Raw genomic sequence first — 21,401 nt, 5'->3', positions numbered from 1 at the left:
CAGTGACTAAAAATTATCACTCTGCACCATATATTTGTGTTTCATGACATTAAGCTGAGAAGACTTGGTGATCTCTAATCCCCAGAACTATTTTGAATGAAATGAAATGGTTTCTTTCCAGAGGAGAGTAAAGTAAAATCAGGTAGCTAGTTCAGTCAGGAACAGTGTGACTGTGAATTAATGCACTAGCAGAGCTCTTGCTTTTTTTTTCTCTTGTATTTGAGCTTTCCAAAAGGATAATGTGTGGGAGGGAAACCCATGCACCTTCCAGGATTTTTATGCAGCCTAGAAAGCTTAGGCTTACCAAGGAAATCACTGACAACAACTGCACATGGTCTGAAAACTAAAGGGGACTGTTGTAGCTTCCTCAGAGATCTCTTTTGTTCCAGAAAACCAGTGAGTCCCTTGGCACAAGGGCTCTCAACCAATTTAGGTCCTCCTTTCATCATACTGGGGATTGAGCAGCACTCTTTCCAATCCCATGAAACTCCCCATTCTCCTCCTTACAATGTCACCACAATTTGCCTGGCACTAGAATTAACCTGTACTGCACCCACAGGGTTTTTTCACTGTTTTCTAGCTGTGAGAGCTTGGAGTTGCTCAGATGATACTCTGAAACCTGCACAGGCTTCAAGTCTGACAGGGTTCAGTATAGGCCCTCAAGTTCCATCTATTATTCTATCTTTATTTTGTTTTGACCTAGGAAGACTAAATACCATACAGAAATCTATTTTCATTTCCAATTCTTGAGGTTCATAAAGAACTTCAGAGAGAAATTTAGTCCAAATTTGCTTTTTTATTTTAACTGTGAGCACTGCATTGATAACTTTAGCACTGAATGACTGTGCAGTGACTTAGAGAATTGTGAATGTTGTTTCTGAGGGAATGAGACAAACCACGTGCAAGTACCTATCAACAATCTCATTTCTCCCTTCTTTTATAAGCTACGAACATGTAAGGCAACTCCGTCTGTTAACTTCTCACAGAATTTTTACATAGTGCATATAATAAATTATCTGCTTCCTGCTTCAGAGCAATGAGAAGTAACAGAGCAAGTAAAAGTAATCAAGCAGAGGCTGGTCAGTGGCTGTTAGCAGAGAAATGGGCTTTCTTAATGAAGAACTTTTCAATTAAGAAATTACAATCCTGGTTTTCCTGTAATTTCAGTTGTCTGGGCTGTTTCTAAATATTAGTTTTCAAGTGCTGAAAAGCAGGTCTTCATGGCTGTGACTTAGAGGGTTATAAGCCATCTAATACTTATATAGATACACAAATAAAAGAAATTAATTGCAAATAATTTTAAGACCATTCACATTAAATGCTCCACTTCAAGCCAGCCTGTGGCAAAAGGTTTCTGCTGACACTGAGATTTTGCTCAGCCCTGAGCTCTACAGCCTGAAAAGAATTAAGGATCTACTAATTTCTTTCCACTGTTTTCAATCATCAATTAAACTGAAAACAAGGGCTATAAATTATGGTAACTTTTGCAATAACTTATCATTTGTGGGATAGAATTGTGGTGCTGTGAAAGCACTGTGAATAATAAAAAATATATTAATAACTTACTCGGAAACCAGCAAGCCAAGTGTAAATTGCTTTCTGCTTGGTATCAAATTTTCATGTAAGGTACTGTATCATGGAAATTTTCAGTCTTGTCAAGATTCAGATGACCTAAAAATAATGCTACCCCTTCACCTCTGTACTTTTGTCAGCTCAGCTGACAAATGTGATTCTACTAGATTTAATCAGCATTTTATAATGACTTCTACAGAAAATAAAGCCTGTTGGTTTTCCCTTGTTGGCCTCCAAAATGTATAAGGAACAATGGGTCAATTTGTTGGACTAAGAAATTGCTAAAAATGTAACAACCCCAAAAAACATATTCTGGTGGTACTTGCATTCTCTACTTAATGGAATTTTCATTTTTATACCTCTTCAACTAGGTTTTTGCAACAAACACTGAAGGAGCTGCAGCAGCTGTATAAATTTTCAGACCATCATTTTGTAGACCAAAAGACTCCTTAGTTTGTCAGGCAGCTATACCATTTCATGAGCCTGATTAAAATTGTCCCCCCAAAATTGTCCTTTTGGTGAGTACACAGTGAGTTCTTCATGGCCCTTGGCCACTCTTCACCTCAAAGATGCTGAGAAACAACTGGTGAAAATGCATTTCTTTTGTGCTAGTTGCATGTCTGCTAGAAATACAGTGGAGAGCAGATAGGTACCAGTTATCTATGTGGGACATGGAGTTCTCCACGTCACTGATCTGTGCTAAATACTCAAGCGTGGCCTCGAGGTGCAGAGCTTTAGGTCCTGTAGACAATTCCCCATTTTCCTGATTCTCAAGGACATAATGAGAAAGTTGTTCTTATAATCACTTGAAAGCTCTAGATACCAGGCGACACTAAGCTTCTATGTAATATTTGTTCATCCTTCTATGTGCAATAGCTTAAACTTCATCTAATTTTGATAGAAGATAAAAAAATCCCCCTTGGGCTAGATCTTTTCCCTTGGCTTTACTTCTCAACTAATGGTGGAAGATGGAGTGGAGATCCTTAGTTGATCCTTCAACCATTGAATTACTTCTTCGTCAGTGATTATTTTTTTCTAGGATAAAAAACTGCTTCCTCGGTGAAGATACCATATTTATCACAGTTCTGCAAAACTCACTGCTCTTCAGCAGATCACAGACAAAATATATGAACACCATAAGAAACCTGAATTTTAGTATTTGTTCATCTGTCCTTTGTGCCTTCTTTACTTTGATGCTATCTGACTGCAAAGACAGTTTTGCAGTTCTTCAGCAGTGATGGTGGGCAAACATTTCTGACAACTGTCCATGCATGTCCACAGTACAGAGAGAAAGCAGCTTTCAAACTCAGCTTCCAACTCCCTGTGAGTTTGACAGGAAGATTCAGAAGGCCCGTTTTCTTTCCTATATTTTAATTCCTGCTGTTGAGGTGGCACTTTGCACTGTGGATGCCAACTTTGGTGTTTGTATGTCATTCATAGTTCCTCAAGGGGAAGCTCACAGGGTGGCTGCATCCAGATGGGCCTGCCAAGTAATCCTGGCTACTCAGCAGGGTGCCACCTTATGTGAAGTGACAAGGACCTAAAGAGATGAAGAGGGAAAGCAGTGTGAGTCCCTCCCAGGAGGTGAAGATGCAAGTCCTTTTCTCTGTTGAAATTGTCCTTGAAGGGAAAGTGCAGATGAAGCTGCACCATGAAGCAGATGTTCGGATCATGGTGTCAGATGAACACTGCTCTTTTTAAGGTCAGTTTTACCTCATGACACAGCCCAAAGGTGCATGTAGCTGTCAATTGTTTCTTTTGAAAATTTGTTCTGCTTCAGTGAGTTGGAGAAATTCCTTGTTCTAGCAAAGTCCTAAAATAACAGATGGCTCATATGTCAGGCATCAGCAAATCCTGAAGTTGTGGACATGACCCCTGTCCATGTCCTGTTGAAAAATCTGCATCTCGTCAGGATTAGGGTTTTCTGTAACAAGACCAAAAGCATAAGTTCCACTCACTTATAACATACTGTTGTTGGACTTCAAAGCTGTCTTCCCTAAAAGTAATGGAGATTTAGTGTTCTTCATTATGTTTTGGAAAACATTTATGCTGAGAAATTGTAACTTCCTGAGTGCTCAGTTAATGAGGCTGGGCAAAGCTAAACTGTGCAATTAAGTATTTTAGCCTTCATCATCCATATAAGTGAAAGTGCTGGAAGTGGTTTTGGGTGACAGCAAGATTAAGGGCATATGGCTTGAGGATGACATCTTATCAGACTGCTATGAACCTGTATTTTTGGGTTAGCATGAAGGATGACACCATATTTTGATCAAAATGAAACAGGTCCATCAGGTATTAGGGTAACTCGTGGTCAAAACCAGGTCAGGTTTGGTTTTTTTTCTTTTGTGATTTTTTTTTTGTTTTTGTTTTTGTAAGTGTCTGCAGCCCTGTATATCATGAACTTTTTGATGGTTATCAGCATGATATTGCACTTGGAAATAGTGCAAGTGCAAAATTTTCACCAGTTTTCATTAAGGTTTCATGCTCATCCAACATTTCTAAAGAGAGTGTTAAGGCTTTATTATTCAATATGAGAGCAAGAATACTGAAGCAAGAACAACCTTCAAAAAGTGGCAGGAATCAAGTGGACATTATACCTTGTGCTTACACAGCATCTCCTAACCAGTGCGTTCCATGAGAGTTGGGGAATTTTTTGAGCTGTTCTGTTTGCCAGTGCTTCTTCATCACGAGTCACTGCAGCTGGTTCTCAGTGCTCAGCCCTGCTGCACAGTAATCAAAGCCAGGGAATGGGAGCTGGGCTTCCCATGCTGGGGACTCTTCCCAACTGTCTGGCCAAGGAGTAGGGTAACTGTGGAATATGCTGACAAAGCAGACTGGGGGCTAGGCAGACTAATCGGGGTTAATGCTATAGCTGATGGCTGAGGGAGGACCAAAGAATTTTGTATTGCTTGTGGAGCTGTTGGCATTGCTTCTTTCATACAGATTTTTCACATGTAATCCCATGCTCTGACATGCTGGCTTGATGTATTGTCTCAATAATGTGGGAAGGCTGGGGAAATTCAGTAAAATGACTATATTTCAGTACGGTGTGTGTCAAGGGAAGCATGTCAGTCAATCACAGGCTGGAAAAAGCAAGCAATGTCTTATCTCTGTGTGAGACTGAAATTCTTAATGTCCCTGTGTGAAGAACTGTGCCTCCATTTTCAGGCACTTTACTCCCTTGAGCAGCCACATATTTAACCTGTGTTGAGTGCAAGTGTAAATCTTGATGTATTTCACAGTGGAGAGCCCTTTCCAGCAGAAAGGAAAAGATGAGGTGAAACAATAACGGAAACTTCAATTACTGCCTGAGATCTGTTGGACCAATGAAGCAATTAAAATGATGCCATTGAATTAACAATCTTTACACAAGGAATGCGTATAGGAGATTGCTGCGGCTATGAAAAATATTTGAAACCATTCATTTAAATTTTTTGTTTATTTGGTCTGCTGAAGCACTAGTTCATGTGACAACCGCTGTTCTGAAGTGAATGAGATCACTTTTCACTTAGAAGAGGTCTCAGGAATGTCTCAGTGAACTAATTAGTCTTCTTTATCTAACATAAGAAATATTTTTCCTTGTAGCAGTAATCGTGATTTGAAGTCATACTGATTGCTGGTGGAGATAAAAAAAATTTGAGATAGACCAGCATCTGAATGAATGGTATCTTTTCCCACCTTGTATTATTCTTATTATTCTCTGCATGACTGATGTCAAACCCATAATTTTCAGGTAGTCTATGCAAATTTATTAAGAATGATTATGTAAGCAAGGTTGCTTTCCTCTTTGTGATGGTCTCATCCTGCCATAGTCAGAGCACATTGACACAGCTGTGTGAGGAGGCAGTGTTACCATACACTGGTTTGCATCTATTCCAAGAGTGGTGGCACCTGTTTGGTGATTAGCTAAAGGATTTTGGCTGTCAGAGCTGTCAATCTGACACCTTTGATGTTCTACCAGGAACTGTTCATTTTTTAACCTGCTTTTGATTTGCTTGACTCTTTGCGTCCTTGCCGATAACTACTAGAAAGGCTAATGCATTATAAACTCTGAAAAGGGAAGCAAGCGGCTGTCATTTTTTACACAACAGATGTTCCTGATCAGGAATCAGACAAAGGATCTCATCACTCTTCCTCTGAGCAATTTCATTTGTCTGTTCCATGGCATACCAGCCACCTCCTATCTAGTCACTGATGTACCCATCCTACTTCATTTCAGGATCAGTTCCTTTAATCTTACAGAATTATTAAGTTTTTTTTCTGTGCCAAGGCACAGAGAGTGGAAAAAAGGAAATTGCTTTATTGCTTATGTTGTCACCGTCATAATGAAAAATAACAAACGCCTATTTCAAAAATAGGAAGCCCAAGTACTACATCTTAAGAGAACTAGAAAGTAATCTAGGAGCACTTTTTTTTTTAAGAAATAGCAATATAGATTTAATGATTGCAGCGTGGTCCGCGGCCTGAAACCTTTGACCCGGCTAGCGAGGAGGGCGGCCAACAGCCCAGGCAGCGGGGGCTGTCAGTCCCGGTGCCAAGGCCCCAGGGCTGACAGCTTCAGGCACCCCTCGGCGGCGGAGGCCTCGAGCTGTGCCTGCGGGGACGAGGTCTCGGCGGAGAGCTGCGAATCCCAACGAAGGAATGAGAGTCGGACACTTCCTGGGGTCTAAACAGGTTTAATCCCTATGGCGACCAGCAGGGAGTGACAAGGAACATTGGGAGAGCATGGGATTATAAAGGGAGGTATGATAAAGGGAGGTGTTTACAGTGAACCAATCGGGGAAAGTCAAGGGATGAGCTTAACTTAACAGACTTGAAGGGAAAACCAATAGTTACAAAGTATAGGAGGGGCCCCGGGACCACAGCCAATCACGTCTCCCACTGAGGGGAACATTCTGGAAAACTAGGAGGGGTGGGGAGTGATTGACTGGGCCCAGGGAGGAGAAAGAACTGTACATATTTGGAAATAGAGGGAGGGGAAATTATATAACATAAGGAAAACCATAGTGACTAAATGATAAACAGAAACTGAGGTGGGGAAAACTGGGAGGGCAGAACCATCATGAAGAAATGGGGGAGAAACGGACTAAACCAACAAAACACACTATAACAAATTATGTTTCTTTAGAAGTTTTAAGACTCAGAGGTAGGAATAAACAGTGTATAACCCATCAGATTCTTGTGATGCAACTTAGGAGGATGGAAAAATTTATGTATTTTTAAGAAAAGCTGTCGCTTTGGATCCAGTTCTCCACTCCTTAATCATGCAAATTATCTGAAATGAGTAATTACTGACAATGTTACACTCTTTTCTATTTAGTTTGATGAAACGGTATCACTCTGCTGCTGTTTTGTAGTGACAGATGAGTACTGCTGGAGGTGTAAATTCTGTAGTTATTCTATAGTTTATTTCCCAGTTATTCTGCTAAAGACTTGCCGGAAGGGAGAGGCAAGGGAAGGTGTTCTTGTGCTTGTGGTCAGCCCAGCACAGAAAGGGCAGCTGCTGCTGACAGTACCAACAGGACTGTCCATGGCCACAGTCCCAGCTGTCAGTCCTAGTAAATGAGTGTCTTGGTTTGGAAAGACAGGTGTCTGCTAAGGAAGGCAGGAGCCTCCCCTGAAATGGAAAATGTAAACCCCCTCCTTCTGAACTGATATAAATTTGAAATTAAAGGGCTCTCAGGTAAAAATATGGGGGCAGGAATAACAGTTCTTCATTAGGGAAGAAAATAAAAAGATAAAATAAACAATGCAGGAGACTAAAACAACACTCACAGAGTCAGAACCCAACCTGGCATCCTGTTGGTCAGGGTGCTGCTACCGTCCAATTGGAATTGTGGCTGCAGTCCTCCTGGAGTGACAGGCGTGGTTCTGTTGGAGCAGGGATCCTGTAGAAGGGTGTAGTTTTCCTCTGAAGTGGAAGAGGCAGCGGTTCCTCTGGGATATCCACTGGAGAAGCCACACAGGTGTTCCAGAATCTCAAGATTATATCTGTGTAGGAATGCTTGGCTCCTCCCTCTGGGTGGAGCATCTCATAATGGGATGTTATAGTTCTTATCAGTCATGCAGTGACATTCAATAGCCTGTTATCAGAAGATGTCCCCCCCAGAGGAAGGAGTGGGTGTGGAAGAGATAAGGAAAACTGCCCACTTAACAGAAGACAACTGCCATACAGATGGCAAATAGAAAACAAATTGCTTGGCAATCCAGGACAATGAGCAAAATGTGTTTGAGGAGCTTATGGCTGTCCATCACTGGTAGAAAGAGAAGCCACTCATGTGACCTCTTTTCGATCTGACAGGTGGACAGGACGGAAGTGATCCGAACCTGCATAAATCCCGTCTTCTCCAAGCTGTTCACGGTGGACTTCTATTTTGAAGAGGTGCAGCGATTGCGGTTTGAGGTCCATGACATTAGCAGCAATCACAATGGGCTGAAGGAAGCCGATTTCCTCGGTGGCATGGAGTGCACGCTTGGACAAGTAAGTGCCAGTGCCATTTTCCCCCTTGTTGCTCATTTTTTGTGTATATGTGGAATATGTTCTTTGTTGGGTGACTGATAGGTGAGATTTGTGGCAAAATTCTTAACTGGTGCTTTGAATGGGATAATTGAGAACTTCTGCTGGTTTGTTTTACTGCTGTAGTACAGCTTCAGTGCTTACAGGAAATGGAAGATCAGTGATTTGCCTTGGACAGTAAAAGGCCATGCTCATTAGGCATTGGAAAATAGACTGATTTTGAAGAAAGTTATTGTTCCTTACATTGCATGGGGTTTAAAGCAAGTTCAAAGTCCAAGAAACACTTAGAAATATACTTTATTCATGTAGGGTAGTGCCTGGTGATGTGGCAAATAGAGAGATAGGGTTGGATTCATCTCCCTGACTCTCAGTCATCCAAAAGTTAGGTGTCTAGACTAAGTTACTCTTCTGATTTCCATCTTAAGTTCAATGGAGAGAAACAGACAGTTCCAACCGTTGATTCATTTTGCCTGAGACATCTATCCTAGATTAGGATAAATTGTCCTCAGGAGATACCCGTCCTTCCTTATCTTTTGTCAAGAGAGTCTAGACAGCTGGCTTAGGGGAGATACTTAACTTTTTTGATTACTAAATTTAACGGTGATGAGTCCTACCCACAAGATCAATATCTAGATGTCATCATAGCCAACTCTGTGGTGAATTCCCGTACTGCTGACTGGTGGCACACTGCAGTGTTCCAGGCATAACTGTTTATTTCAGTCTGGCAGTTTTTGTCATGCAGGGTTTCATAGCACAGATTTCTGCTCTGTCCCTAGTGCAGAAATTTGGCAATGCCAAATTTCACTAAGCTGAGTATAAATTTGTTCTTCATGCTGTGTGCCAAGAGCAGGAAGTTCTTTTGTTCAGATTTTCCTTTGCAGTGCTTCCACATAAGTTTGTATTATGAACAGGGTATGTGTCATGGAAAATGCTGCAAAGCTTTGATTCCCTGTTTTCTCACCTTTTGTTGGTCCTCACTCAGCCCCACCACAGAGGAATCACTTTGATTTTCTTCCCACAGCTATTAGGCCAAACATGCTGGACGAGGAAAAGTCCTCTTAGCAAGAGAAATAATATGAAATATATGCATTTACTAAATTGGAAGCTCAAAACAAAGATGTTGGTATTTAGGATATTTACAGTGCACTGTTCCTTTTGACAGATTTCTTGTGGTCTTGAGAAATGAAAAGAAGCTGTCCTATAACATGAAGGGGAATGGGAAACAAAGCAAAATGTTATTATAATGTTCTTCTTGCTTAATTGGCTTGAAAAAGAAGGGGGGAAAAATGTCACTGCTGCTGCCTGTAACGTAAATGTCTTTATAATTATTTGATGGCTATAAATAGCACACAGCTGGGTTGTTTGCAGCATAATTTCAATGGTAACCAAGAAAAAATAACAGTGTGAATTCTGTTCACAGTAATGCAACTTGGAGGACTCTGATCTCATATTTAGTTATGTTTGGTGGTGTTCCTTCCTCCTGCTTTTCTAGTTTTTTGCCTTTATATAATTTAAAACTGATTTAGGAAATTCCAGAAGAGTAGCACTGGAATTGTGATCCAAGTCAAGCCTTTATGAAGACTCCAAAGTTGACAGTCCTACAGCACAGGCTGTACACATGGAGCTTACACTCTTGTTTAACTGTATGGTGTAATTACATAATTCAATTACCATTGAATTATGATAATAGACGCACAGCTTTTCTTGAGACGATTTTGACATAATTTTTGTTGTCTACATAATTTTAATGCCTGAATAAAACAGAACTTTTTGCAAGAGTGTGTGTCAGCCTCCCAACTCACTTTCCCAGTGCAAGTAGGATTTAATGAGATATCCAGGAAGGCTGTAGATTTTTAGGCATAGTCTGAAAGACTGATGCCCTTCCCACCCCCACATAGAAGTGCCAACTTTTATTGCTCTCTTCTAGATAATAGTTGATCTCTAATATTCTGTGCTACCTGTACCTGTTTGTAGATCATCACTTAGATGTGTGGCAAACCTGCATGTTTACCCAAATCATATAACTCTTCTATCAAAATCAAAATTAGTATGAAAACTAAATGCTGGGAAAGACAATAGCATGGTTATACAGTAAGCTCACAGAGAGAACTGAATTTTAGCTTTATTCTGATCTCAATCTTACATGTAGCCTACCCATTAGGTACAGGCTTGTCACAAATTTGGGGTCTTGGATGTAAATGACGAGGAATGCATTCCTTTGGGAGGTTTCAATAATCTCCTTCCAAATGCTCTAATAAATTTGTGTTCTATGAGAGTGATGAAGGCAGTGACTTGTAGGCTGCTAGATCTGAGGCATATACTGTCTAGAGACATCCCACTGGATTTTCTGCAAGATTTATTTATACTGCTCTTGCCAGGACAAGTCAATTGTGTGCCTCTACTGGTAAATACTGTGGTTAGCAACATCCTGGCATGTAGTCAGTCATACCTGGATGTGAAGAGCAGATTAATCAACAGGAATTTCTTATGCCACAACATTTAAACATGGTAGAACAAATGGTTGTGGGTAGATACCTGATGAGTGTAGATACATAAATGTCAACACGCTAAATAGAAACATTTCCTCAAAGTGATTTGTTTTGTCCATCACACTTAAAAGTTTCCCTTCCAGACAAAACAATAGCAGATTGTCTTTTGAAGGCTTTGACAGGAGCAGGCTTGGTATGAGGTGTTTAGGAGGGATTTTTTGGTGTGTGTTTTTAAGAACTAAAAGTCTGTTCCTTGTACTGAGAAAGGCTCTTTCTACATTCCAGTTTCCCAGCTTCCTGAGTGTCCTGGTAATGTGCAGATTGGCAGAATATCAACAAATATGTTCTCTACAGTCAGAATGATAACCAAATCAAACAAACCCTAAAATATTAGAGAAGGCAGGAAAGTTGAGAGTGCAAACAAATTTATCTCAGTTAGCAGCATAGTCTTAAAATATGGTCTGCAATTGCACATAGTTTATAAAACAGAGTTTTTCAAGGAACTTCACATTGAGAGAATGTACCATACTCCAAGCAGCTTGTGTTGTACTGTTTAAATAGTGACATTGTTAAATAGTGACATTTTTAAATAGTGACATTGTTAAATATGTTAATGTGCATAACTAAAAACTGTAATTTTTAAAAATATGCTATTATTTTAAAATTTTTGTTCAATTTCTAATTAAATGTATAAAACTAATATCTAATAATACCAGTTCTACAGTCATATGGTAGTTATTTAATCAAGGAAACTGTAGCATGTTTTGCTTGTAACTTCACAATGATTATTCTTAATTGGGAGCATGTTTGTGAAATTAGATTCACAGGATCCCAGCAGGGTTTGTTTGGAGGTGTCCTTAAAGAACATCTAATTCCAATTCCCATGCCATGGGCAGGGACACCTGCTACTAGACCAGGTTGATCCAAGCCTCATCCAGCCTGGCATTGAACACTTCCAGCAACCTCTGGGCAACCTGTTTAGTGCCTCACTACCCTCATAGTGAAATTCCTTCCTAATATCTATCTAAATGTTTCAGTTTAAAGACATCAGCCCTTGTCCTGTCACTCCATGCCCTTGTAAATAGTCCCTCTGCAGCTCTCTTGTAGCCCCCTTTAGGTACAGGAGGGTGCTGTAGGCTCTCCCCAGAACCTTCTCTTCTCCAGGCTGACCAACTCTGACTGTCTCAGCCTGTCTCCACAAGGAGAGGTGTTCCACCCCTCTGACCCCCTCTTCATGGCCCTCCTCTGGAGACCCAAAACTGGATGCTTTGCTCTGGGTGGTGTCTCTGGAGCAAATCCTTAGTTAGGTTTACTTGAATTACCATACAAGGAAGTGGCATAGACATTTGGGAGGGTGTGCTTTTCATATCATAAGGTAATTTAAGTGAGGAGGGATTCCTGGGGTCTCCAGTTCAATCTGCTGCTCAAAACAGATAAGAGCAGATTGTTCAGGGGCTTCTCCAGCCCAGTCTTGAATGTCTCCAAGGATGAAGTTATCACAGCATCTCTGGGCTTTGTCCCAGTGTTTGGCACCCTCACAGCAGTGATGGCTTCCTGTGTGTAAGCAGAGGCATAGTGAACCCTCACTTCTATATGCAATTACTTTTAGTAGCCTTCAGGTGGCAAAAGAAAGCCTGAATTTGCAAAGTAAAAATAACCAGAGCAAGTATGGCTTAGTTTTAGCTGGTCTTGCTTAGGGAGGAAGGCAGTAATATCAGCCTTCTTGAGCTGCTGCTGTAAATTACAGCTCTCATTCTTTGGAGTGGGAGTGTTGGGGTTGAGCAGTGGTTTGGCACTGTGCTTTCTGCTTCAGCAGAAATTGCTTGGGATGCTCCATCAGGCTGTGCATCTGCCCACTAATCCTCTAACTCTTCAGTTCACCCTAAATAGTTGCTGTTCTTTGCATAGGCGCTGGCAAGCAAGGGCACCCATCCACAGCTTTGTAGTGATAAGCAGTGAAATCACAACCAGTAATATTTTAATTGCCATCTTGGGCCACCACTCTATAAGGGTGACCTCTTGCTTTCTTACAGGTGCCTTAGATGCTATGAATCAGTTCTTGCTCTGTCATGGTTTTGCAGATGTCTGCAACTTTGGAGAGTAGATTCTTCCCTCTTTCCTTTTTGTTTTTCTCTTTCCACTTCTCTGTGCCTAGGTAAAGTGTTGAGCACTCCTCTCACCCAGACTAATAATTTCCAACTCAATCCTCACCTAGTACCTGAGAGTTTTGTACTTCTCATGCTTTTTGGTTGCTCACAAAATCTGTAATTGTTTTGAGTGTCAGAAGATAGATTGATTTTTGTTTAATGGGTCAGGGTTTTATGTACGTGAAAAAAAGCAACGGGGAAATAATATTAGATGGAAAAGCACAGTCAGAAATTTAACAGTGTGATTTTCATGGTTTTCAAGTGGGATAGTGTGGTGGTTGGGGTGCATGGTATGGGATTTGGTTTTTTTTCCAATGACTTGGCCTCCCAGGATCTTGCCCACCCTCAGCTCCTTGAAGAGGGGGTGAAATGTTGAGAGACAGTGCTGATGCTGTGCCCACCCTGCTCAGCAGTCACCAAACCCTGGTGTGTTATCCGCACCTTTCCAGGTACCAATGCACCTGGAGGGTGCTCTAGGAAAATGAAACTAATACAGACAGCAAAACCCCAAATCCAGGTCCTCTTCTGTTTATAGGTTAGTGCCTTCATATGTCATGAGCTTCTAAAGCGCTCTTATTGGAATAATTCAGCTTTATATTCCATAAATTTTGTAGAACATTGAAATTGCATCATATAGTACAGTAAGGGCTCAAACTTTCTAATAACCAAAGTTAATTTCTTAACCACACGGTAATTATCAGGGAGGTGGCCAAGAAAGACTTTTTTTTCTGAAATTTCACCCAGAAATTTTAGTCTGTTCTATAAGAGCTCCCAACAACTATTTCAATGGATAACCATTTTCTGATGAAAACTAAAAACACATTTCCAAGACAGTCTCAATTACTGCTCAGCTGTGCATGCAACACCATTAAATTATGGAAACCAATAGAGTTTTTATTTCTTAAATGTGAACCACCCCAGCTCTGTGGGTTGGGTTGTTCTCTGTGACATATTTTGTGGGAATAACCTTTGTGGCTTTTCTTCCGTTACTTACTGTGGCTGGTCTTTGCTGTTTTCAAATTTGGGATCTTATCCCTTGTTTAATTTCTTTCAATTTTTAAAACTGTTAAAATGCTGTTACTCCCTTATTTGCTCAACTAGTAGCAGAAGAAAGCTGCAGAGATGTAAATTTTTTTGTGTCAAGAACATTTTCAAGGATTTTCTGAGATTTAATATTACCCATACACACATTTGTGTACAAATTGGATTGAAAATCTTCCTTCTCAGTAATGAATATAATTGTTTCTCGTGTGTTTTCCATAGTATATGCCATTAGCAGATTATGCACTTGAAAAAGCTGACTGATTATTAGTTCAATTTCAGCCATCATAAATCCCCTTGCTCTTGAATTAGAGAAAGGCTAAAAGAGTCATGATTGCACCTGAATTAATTAAACTGAAACATTTTGCATGAAAATATTTATTTAATAGACTGTTGACTGCTTCTGTGGTGCAAAAGACATATGACCAGCTTTTTTCAAGGTGTTTGAATTCCTAAATCTCATTAGATGTCTGTGGGCCTCCTTAGGTATCTAGGTACCTTTAAATACTTGGCCTTTGATCTCCTCCAAATGAAGTTGCTCAATTCATTAGTAGGATGAATAATGTACTTTATTAGACGTGAATGTCATTTTCTACCAGCGCTGACTCAGAGCAGAAGCAAATAATGAATGCAACACTCTCCCTAACTTTGCCTAACCCTTTCAGAATCTCTGTTATCCCCAGGAAACTCTTGGTTTGACATTGCAGCATGATCTCTGAAGCTGTAAGATTTTCTAGATTAATTTTGCCATAGTTAATAGAATTTCTTATACAGTTTGTACTGCTTTGTTTTCACATGCTTTATCTTTTTGTATGAATTACTGTAGCAGTCTTTGGAAGAGTAATTTAAATTTAGTTTGCTATTATAATGAGATATTATTGTGACTAATTCTAAAAGGGCTGCTACTCTACACAATAATTAAATTCAAAGACCTTTTAAACTATTGATAAGATATTTCCTGTAATAACATTATGCCTCTTGTGATAGGCATATCTCTTTTTCTGTGTTCCATTTTGATTGACTATTTTCAGGTACAGATCTTTAACAAAGACAGGGAGAGGTATAATTCAGCTGTAAATAGACTCTGAGCTGAACAATACTATAGCAAACAAAAGACATCTTGGAGAGTGATGAGCATGGTACAGAAAGACTCATATGTACAGAGAGGATCATTATAGCACTGAAACTGGCTCTACGAAGGAACAAGAATTCTGTGAGCAATTAGAATGAAACTTTCTTCTCTGTGGACCTATACATCTGAACGTGATCACTTGAAGGGTTTTCTCGGTATCTGTGACCCATTCCCCAAAACTTTTTTTTTCAATGAGAGTGGAATACAGTCTCTAACATTTACATAATGTCTGGTCTCTCTTCATGTTGAAATGTAGCATGCTTGGTGCATCTGCAATGGTCTGCCACTCTTCATGAAAACTATTTGGTGGGTTCAAAAACAGCTGGGAGATAGATGGCAAGATAAACACAAGCACATCAGAGTTGTATAAACCTTGTTTTGTCACAGGCCAGGCTGAAGAGGAATGTGTGAAGAGAGAGCTTTTACACTGTGAGGCAGAGATACTTCTGCTGCCTGTGCTTAAAATTGATCATTCATTATTCACCTATACAGGTGAAATGCCATCAAGCTCTGACATTGTATTTGGGGGTGTTTAGAGGCTTACAGTATCTGACTTACATGGACTAATATTTTAATTTACAAGCTTCAGAATATATTTTACAAGTGTTAAATCTTCAATTGTTTGTCTAGTCACTCTGGTTGCATCATTCCACTTACAGCAATATCATGAAAGTATTGCTGTCCTTCATTTGGGACACTTTGTAGCAGTGAAAAATGTGCTTTAAGGGGTAAAAATTTATACTAGAAGGGAAGAGCTTAAGAGAGTCTGTAGCATAACTGGCAAATACTTTTGATATGATTATGTCCCACAGGATCCTTCTTTTGCTGTGCATTGAGGATTAAAAGGATTTTGTGAATACAGTCAAGTTAGTTTGATTGTATATGTTAAAATCCCCACTCAAACTTGACAAGATAGCAGTTTCTAGTTTTAATAGTTACCTATTAAACTGCTATTGTCCCAACCTATGAGTTTTTATTACTTTTCTGATTCTCTGTTGTGTCTCACTGGGGTGGAGTCTAGCAGTGACTGTGTGGACCTTGGCTGCTGGCTGGGGTTAAGCCACAACACAAGGGTTGGTGCAAGATTTGAGATGTTTTTTTGAAAGAATATGATTGCTACTTTTCTTTCCTTGATATATCAACATGGTTCTAGCAGATGGTGGAAACACTCTATATGTACCACTGCTATTTGGTGGGAAATTCCTTCTCCAGGTTTGAAGTGTGTTTACCACCAAGGGATCTGCACTTAAATACATTGGATCATGAAGATTCAGTCTGTGAAAAAGGCATTTGGATAAAGGGAAAAATGCTACTAAACTGTGACTAGGTGCTCTTTGCAGTCCTGAAAAAGAGGTTGAGTTGAGTAACTATGAAAGTACATGTAGCAGAAATAACATCTGGGAGAAGAGTTAACACAGAGGTGCTAGGAAATAAAAGTTATTTCTCTGGCTATCCCAGCTAGCAAGGAAGAGATACAAAGACTTCTTCAAGCTGTGTACTGTTGTGATTGAGGGAAATTTGTGCTTAATCTCTCTGTAAATAACTAAATTTGGGGTTCCTGTAAGAAAGTCCAATGTGCAGAAGAGGACAATCCAAATAAAGAATTTAGGACACTTAACCTCTGGGTCAGGGTGGCACCTTGCAAAGCTGAATCAATGCTGTTGAAATAACTTGGTTAAAAAGCCATATTGAAAACTTGGTGTTGGCTCTATTTATGAGCATTGGGAATTCTGCATGATATTATTGAAAGTTATCCCTATACTTGGTTGAAAAAGGACCACCTAGAGAAAGACATTTTAAAAGTTGCTTAAACAAGCCAGGTAAAACAAGCCATTATATTTCACAGCTCATCTTACACAGTGCTGATTAGTCACGACTCAGGCACAGGAGAGAGGAAACCTTCATCAGAGTCCTTGTCTCTGAGTGATTGCTGAGCAATGCTGGGTACACAGCTGGTGTCAGAGCCTTGGTGCTTTTATCTAGAGTCTTGCATCTGTTCATACTTTTAAAATAATGAAGAAAAAAAAAAAGTGCAAGGCCTCTTTAGCTATTTTAAATTAGAAATAGGATTAAATGGAGATGTAAGTTCAGATTTCTCTACAATATTGAGCATCTGTCCTTAACCTGTAAGAGCTTGTACGTAATAAGGAAAATTAAGATCATCTTCAAGGGAATTTCTCACTTCCATCTTACCACAGGGTTGACATCCCTTATCACTTCAGACCAGAAATCTCCCTGAGATGATGTTCTGTTTAGATGACTGCGTGTCTGATAAATAGGAATAACTTCATGTTCATATGCTCTCTCTCAGAAACAGAGGCTTTTACATCTTTTTTCCACCTCATGCAAACATATTACTATGATGTTTTTATTGGACATATCATGCTCTTAGGCCACAACTGGGTAGTAGTTTGTATGTAGCTGAAAATGAACTTGGCTTCACTTCTCTAAGTCTCACCTTTTATACCTCTGAGGTGTGGCCCTGGTATGAGCTCCCCACCCTGAGCACTAAAAAGGATTGTTGTTGTTTAACCCCAGCTGGCAACTAAAGCACCATGCAGCTGCTTGCTTACACCCCCTTTGCCCCATGCTGCCACAGTGGGGAGGAGAATCAGAAAGAAAAGGTTAACTTCATTCTTGAGATAAAAACAGTTTAATAATTAAACAAAATAAAATTTTATTATTATTATTATAAAAATATCGGTAATGAAAGGAGAGAGAAAGCATAAAATAAAACCCAAGAGAAAGAAGTGATGCATGGTACAATCACTTTCCACCTGCTGACTGATGCCAGCCCATCCCTTAGCAGCAATCAGCAGCTCTGAGCCAACTCTCCCCAGTGTTTATACTGAACATGGCGGTCTGTGGTATGAAATATCTTTTTGGCTAGTTCAGGTCAGCCATCCTGGCTATCTTCCCTGGCTTGTTGTGCACCTCCTCTCTGGCAGAGCATGGGAAACTGAAAATTCTTGATATGGAGTAAACACTACTTAGCAACAACCACAACATCAGTGTGTTAACATTATTCTCATACTAAATATGAAACACAGCACTGTACCAGCTACTAAGAAAATTAACTCTTTTCCAGCATGAACAAGGACTGTTTTCTACATCCATTTGCTGACTGGTAGGTCATGTTTCTAATAAAATGTTGTGAAAATACAGGTTCTTGAATTGTAATGAGGTTTTCTAGGGCTGAACTGGGTTCTATTATTTGTGTTCTAGAAGGAAGAGAGATATTTACTTTCTGCACTTCTTCACACCAGTTTTGGAAGAACCCTTTTTTTTTCTCTGAAGCACAAGTTTTAAATTGCAAGGTTTTGAAGTCGGAGTCAAGCCAAAGACTCCTGACAAATGAAAGACCTGTAGTCAATTACCTTCTACCAAGGCATTTTGCCAGCTCAGCTGCCTCTGCAACTCTGAACTAAGACTAATGCTTGCTAGTCCCTCAAGTTATCATTGTTTAGGACTTGCTGTCTGAAAATCAGGTCAGCAAATGCTTTGTATAATAATGTTTAGAAGAAGATTTGCATTGAGACATTAACAAAAATATGATAGGTAATTGATGGCAGGTTCCACAGAAGTGATTCTTTAAATCAGTGAGACCCATTTCATACAGTGCATGAACAAAAGAATCAAATTACTGCTATGGAAAACAGACTCCTTTATGGTTATTGCAATTACAACTACAATTTGAAGCAAAGATGTTGGCACATTGTTGCCAGATAGAGGATTGGTTTTAGTGGCCACTTAATTAACAGCTGGTAAACACTTGCACCCAAATACACATATTTACATATGCAGAGTGCTTACTGTGTCAGAGCAATGCTTCTGGCTTAGAGAGCAAGTGTCATTAATGCAGCCTACTAATGAGCATGTCAGAATAAATTATCCTTTCTGGAACTTTGAGCTATCTGCCTCCTGCACAGGAGCTCCCGAGCTGTGCAATGCCCTGTGAAAGCTGTGACACTTCAAAAAGCAGCAAAGGGAGCTGGAAAAGTTTGGGTAGCTCAGGAGGACAGTCCTGCTGTTTCTAAAGAGGCTACTTTAGGACAGGTTCCCACCCAAACTCTATCTCATACCCTGGCTATGTATATGTAAGAAGTCTGAAAAGGTTTCTTAGCTTAATGTATTTTACAAAGTTGCCTGAGCATCTTTCTTTGACCATGGAGATAAATGGGCTCTGCTCCTCAGCTGCCATAATTCATTGTCTGGCCAGTACAGATCCCACAGTTTAATTATATATTAAGAAAAATCTGTCATATTCCTGTATTCCCTCCTATCTGAGAATCTCAAACACGATTTTTTGAATTGCACCTCACAGTTCACAGGAGTGCAATGATTCGTACTTGAACCTATTTAGCTGGCAAGAAGATAAATGTAGGGATGACTTAAAAGATCTCTGCAAACAGTATTTCCAAGATTCTAGGGAAGAAAAAGAGCTGCTAGTAATATTGTCATCTTACTTTTAGTCCTGTCTGTTGTTGCCACTGACCAACACTATAGCTGAAATCCAAAAGTTAGTTTGGAAAATTGAGATGTTGGCAACAGAGAGCATTATGGAAAGCAGTCCAAAAAGGAGTGCTAAATTATTCATTTAAGTAATAGCCAGCTGCAAAACTGAAATGGTCCTATTATGAACATTAGTTAACAGTATCATGATGTTCTTAAAATAAGGCAAATGTAATTCTGGAGTGTATCAGCCTTGCAAGAGAAGCTCTTCTTGCTTCTCATGGGAAGGACCAGGGTTATTATGCCCAATTTTGAGCATTATTTTAAGAGTATTTATGAGCTAGTCCATGAAGGCTCATCAGAGAGTGCAGAGAATGGTTTGAGAGCTAGGAAATTTTGTCAAGAAGGAAAGATAGGACAAACTCAGGTTATGTAGTAAAGAAGACTGTAGGGAGTTGGTAATAAGTCTTCAGATACAAGGATTGCCTGAAAAGGGGAAAAGGATTGTTTTACCTATTCATGGTGCATTCGATAGAAATAATGGACTCTAAACTGCAGAGAATCAGATTAGCTGTTAGGAAAATATATTTACATAAGGATAATGAATACAATAAATTTTCACAGGAGAGTGTTTCCCTTTAAGTTCTTTAAGAACTGATTAGATATACCCCTGTCAAGTATAGCTGAAATAGGAACAAGAAGCTGGTCAGAGTGATTCCAGATGTGCTTTCCTGTCATTTGGTGGTTCTCCCATCTCACATTTAAAGCCTGTTTAAAACTTGCTTCTGTCTTGCTGCTTCTATGACAACTGTACCTGAGGATAATCTGAGGTGCAGCTTTGATTCTCTGTTCAATTTAGTAAATTGATAGGCAGGACAAACATGTTTCCCCCCACTGATGTTAGGCTAAAATGTGCATCCTACTCACTCCTATCTCACGGCACATTTTCTGGTTGGCTGCAACTTTGCATTACTCAGAGCATGTCAGCTCTGGCCATTACCTACTGCTGTGGTTTATTGCTGAAGTTTCTATGATGCCCAGGACTCGCATGAAGAGTCTGGAACTCTCCTTTTCACTTGGTGACTGCCTTTCTTTTGCATCTAATATTTTGGCATATTTGCCAAAGATGTCTATTCATGGTTCATTTAGATCAGCTGTATGGATGAAGTTATCCAAGTACTGTTGGATGTGGGAAGGTGGAAAGGACTGCTTCTAGGATAAAAGCCACATTCAAGAGGTTAAGTTTTTTCTTAGGACACAATCTTTTACTCAGTATCTGCACAGCACAACTGTACTACAGTTTTTTTCAGATTACAAATAATGCTGTGACTTCTAAGCAATGGTTTAGATTACCTTTACATCTGTCAACATTTTGAAGTTTCCACTTAATAAATAAATAAATGAATATAGCATTCACTTTACTGGTGACTAATACATTGGAACATCACTGTAGCTTAGCAGTTCTACATTATTGTAAGTTTCTTCCTTTTCTAATACTTTTGCTGGTCTGGTTTTAAATGTTTCAAAATCGTAAGGGAATGCTTGTTACTATTGATATGGCAAATAAAATCTTTTGTCATTGTTCCTCTGATGCCATTTATTTGTAGTATATTTACAATTTGGTTAATGACCAAGTTCATTTGTAATGCTGAGTTCTAGGGGAGGTTTGGTATGGGGTAAGCAAAGGAGACAATTTTGGATCTGAAGTGTGGGACAGCTTGCTTACTTCTGCCCTGAATTTAGAGCTACTGACATGTTGAGAAAAAATTAATTCCTTCTCCTTGTAAATGGACTTCAGTTTCCAATAAAAATTAATGAGTTGAGTTTTGGAGGTATCTCTGACAGATTTGCTGTTTACTGCTCCCTTCTTATTGTCTTTTAAGTCCAGTTAAACCTTGTTTCTGTCCCCTGTGACCATCACTGCAATACTTGAGGAAAATCTCTGTGTTTCTCACTCTTCTGTTCAATGCAGTGAATTGTGTTCTTCCCATTCTGCTTGACCCCAAATGCTTTTTTGTCCTTCCATTGCATCCTATGCTATGCACACTTCC

At 39.6% G+C, this 21,401-nt stretch overlaps 1 protein-coding gene across 2 annotated transcripts in view; it reads left to right on the top strand.

The window, feature by feature from the left end:
* Positions 1–21,401, top strand: part of CPNE4 (copine 4) — a 229,248-nt gene that overhangs the window by 109,146 nt on the left and 98,701 nt on the right. For both annotated transcript variants that reach the window (XM_059468798.1, XM_059468789.1), the window contains one exon: positions 7,874–8,053. In XM_059468798.1, the coding sequence (XP_059324781.1) occupies positions 7,874–8,053 (180 nt within the window). The remainder of the gene's footprint in view (positions 1–7,873; positions 8,054–21,401) is intronic.

The sequence above is a fragment of the Ammospiza nelsoni genome, chromosome 1 (assembly GCF_027579445.1).
Source record: "Ammospiza nelsoni isolate bAmmNel1 chromosome 1, bAmmNel1.pri, whole genome shotgun sequence".
Classification (NCBI taxonomy): Eukaryota; Metazoa; Chordata; class Aves; order Passeriformes; family Passerellidae; genus Ammospiza; species Ammospiza nelsoni.
This window is presented reverse-complemented; position numbering and strand designations above follow the sequence as displayed.